Raw genomic sequence first — 1,946 nt, 5'->3', positions numbered from 1 at the left:
CCTGTTAAATCCATGAACGAAAAGATGATTAGAAAGATATATGGTTATTCTACGGCAGAAGATACCTAAGGATCTTGACCTATATAGGTTAACTCCACTCGATCCCCTGCTCCAAAGGCGGATCTAGGATTTGAAGTTTATCGATTCCTAAAGTGACCTCATTTAATGTACAATATTAATTGGACACGTAGTCAATTATTTATAGATATCTAGTAGATCTTGGCAAAAGATACTGCTTTTCGGGAACCCGTAGGTTTATTACCCTGATCTGCCACTGCCCCACCCCGTCACCACTATAGAAAGGTGAATACCAACTCTCCAGGCGAAAATAATTATAAAAATAAGCAACTACACTATCAACTCAAATCCTTCATAGTGATCATAATAAAAGGAAAAGAGAGAATGGGGAGATGCGGAGTTAAAACTTGCAAAAAGAATTCTGGAACTGAAGAAACAATACCTCAACAGGGGTCTAGGCGGCTTCAATTTATCAATACCATCTTGAGTAATGCCATCTGTAATAAATCTGTTGCTGTTTACTTCCGGTAAGGAGTCCGCAAGTTCTTTAAGGCCCTGTAACAAGATTAGTGAAGTCAAATGCTAGTGAAATTACAAAGGTTCCTGATATTCACTGAGCGATATGAAATGACAAGAAATATGAACCACAGCATATGCTCTAGTAGACGGACAATGAACAGTAACACGACAAGAAATATTCAAGTTAGCCGAAGTACCATCAGAGTAGGTGTAGAGTTGCCCACAATTGTAAGTTGTTCCTGCAGCAGGAAGTTATGATTAAAAAAGATATTGGTAGCAAGCATCAACAACCCTAAACCATCAAAATATCATACCATAAAAAAAGAGAAGAAAAATAGGCTCATAGAGCATAAAATACCTTAGAAAGTTTCACAGTTTTTTAATGTATGTAATAAAAATCTTTATTATCTCCACTGTATTTTATTCTTGCAATGCTCCTCCCAATGTTTTGCAAAAAATATCTCATACACCAAAATATCCATGACTCAACTTTACCAAAGTCATTAATAGTTTTGGTCTATTTGTCAGAACTCTTCTCTAAGGGAAGTAAAATTACTGATAAAGCAAAATTTTCCATCTCACTTTCACTCCAGGACTAAAATCAGAAACATTAAGGCAAAATTGTTATCCAATTATGTGGTCTTTGGATCATAGTATAAGTATCTTAAGAGGTTCTCTCCATGCTTTAAATACGAAAAACTTCAAGAAAATCATATCATGCACGGAGAATAATCAAGTAGGGTGGTGTTTGGACATGAATTGAGTGATATTTGAAAAAAGAAAAAAGTAGTAGTATTTGAAGTTAAGTCGAAAAAGAGTGTAAAATTGTACTTGAAAAAATGTTAAAAGTTTGAAGGAACTTTTTTAGAATAAGGATACTTATTTCGTTTCTGGTTCACTAAACGTATCCACACTCCCGAGCCTTCCGATGCAGGGAGAGAATTAGAAGCATAAGTCAAACAACATTTTAGTGGAAAAAGTTACTTGAACTAACAATTGTACGAACCTGCAGTGTCTCAGGCATCTTCACCTTTTTTCCATTGATAAAATTACACAGGTACATAACACCAGCATTTGCAAGCTCCTGTTATCAACAGTAAGTGCAATACTTAGTACTGAATATCAATCAAGATGACTGGGAAAATAGATATTCGCTACTAGTTCCAGAAACCACATATTAGACCTTTTTGGCTATTAATAATAATGAACAGAATTTGTAGCCTAATAGCTGAAATAACAATTTTTTCAAATTACCTGCTTGCCTTCCAAAGAAAGTAACTTGCCATCCTACAAATTCAAATATAGTTGAGACAAAAAGATCAGTAGGTAGCAGATATTTTATGAAATACAAATGTCAATATATGTTTACATATGGGTATTAGAAATTTGAGAATCCAAAACAAGAGCCT

At 34.6% G+C, this 1,946-nt stretch overlaps 1 protein-coding gene across 1 annotated transcript; it reads right to left on the bottom strand.

Annotated features, from left to right (window-relative positions):
- Positions 1–143: 143 nt before the first annotated feature.
- Positions 144–1,860, bottom strand: LOC102597742 (uncharacterized). Its single transcript, XM_006368026.2, has 4 exons — positions 1,792–1,860; positions 1,544–1,621; positions 735–776; positions 144–573 (listed from the first exon to the last, which is right to left on the bottom strand). The coding sequence occupies exons 2-4, from the start codon at positions 1,598–1,600 to the stop codon at positions 349–351; spliced, it is 324 nt and encodes a 107-aa protein (XP_006368088.1). The 5' UTR covers positions 1,601–1,621; positions 1,792–1,860; the 3' UTR covers positions 144–348.
- Positions 1,861–1,946: the final 86 nt, after the last annotated feature.

The sequence above is a fragment of the Solanum tuberosum genome, unplaced genomic scaffold (genome assembly GCF_000226075.1).
Source record: "Solanum tuberosum cultivar DM 1-3 516 R44 unplaced genomic scaffold, SolTub_3.0 contig00529, whole genome shotgun sequence".
NCBI lineage: Eukaryota > Viridiplantae > Streptophyta > Magnoliopsida > Solanales > Solanaceae > Solanum > Solanum tuberosum.
This window is presented reverse-complemented; position numbering and strand designations above follow the sequence as displayed.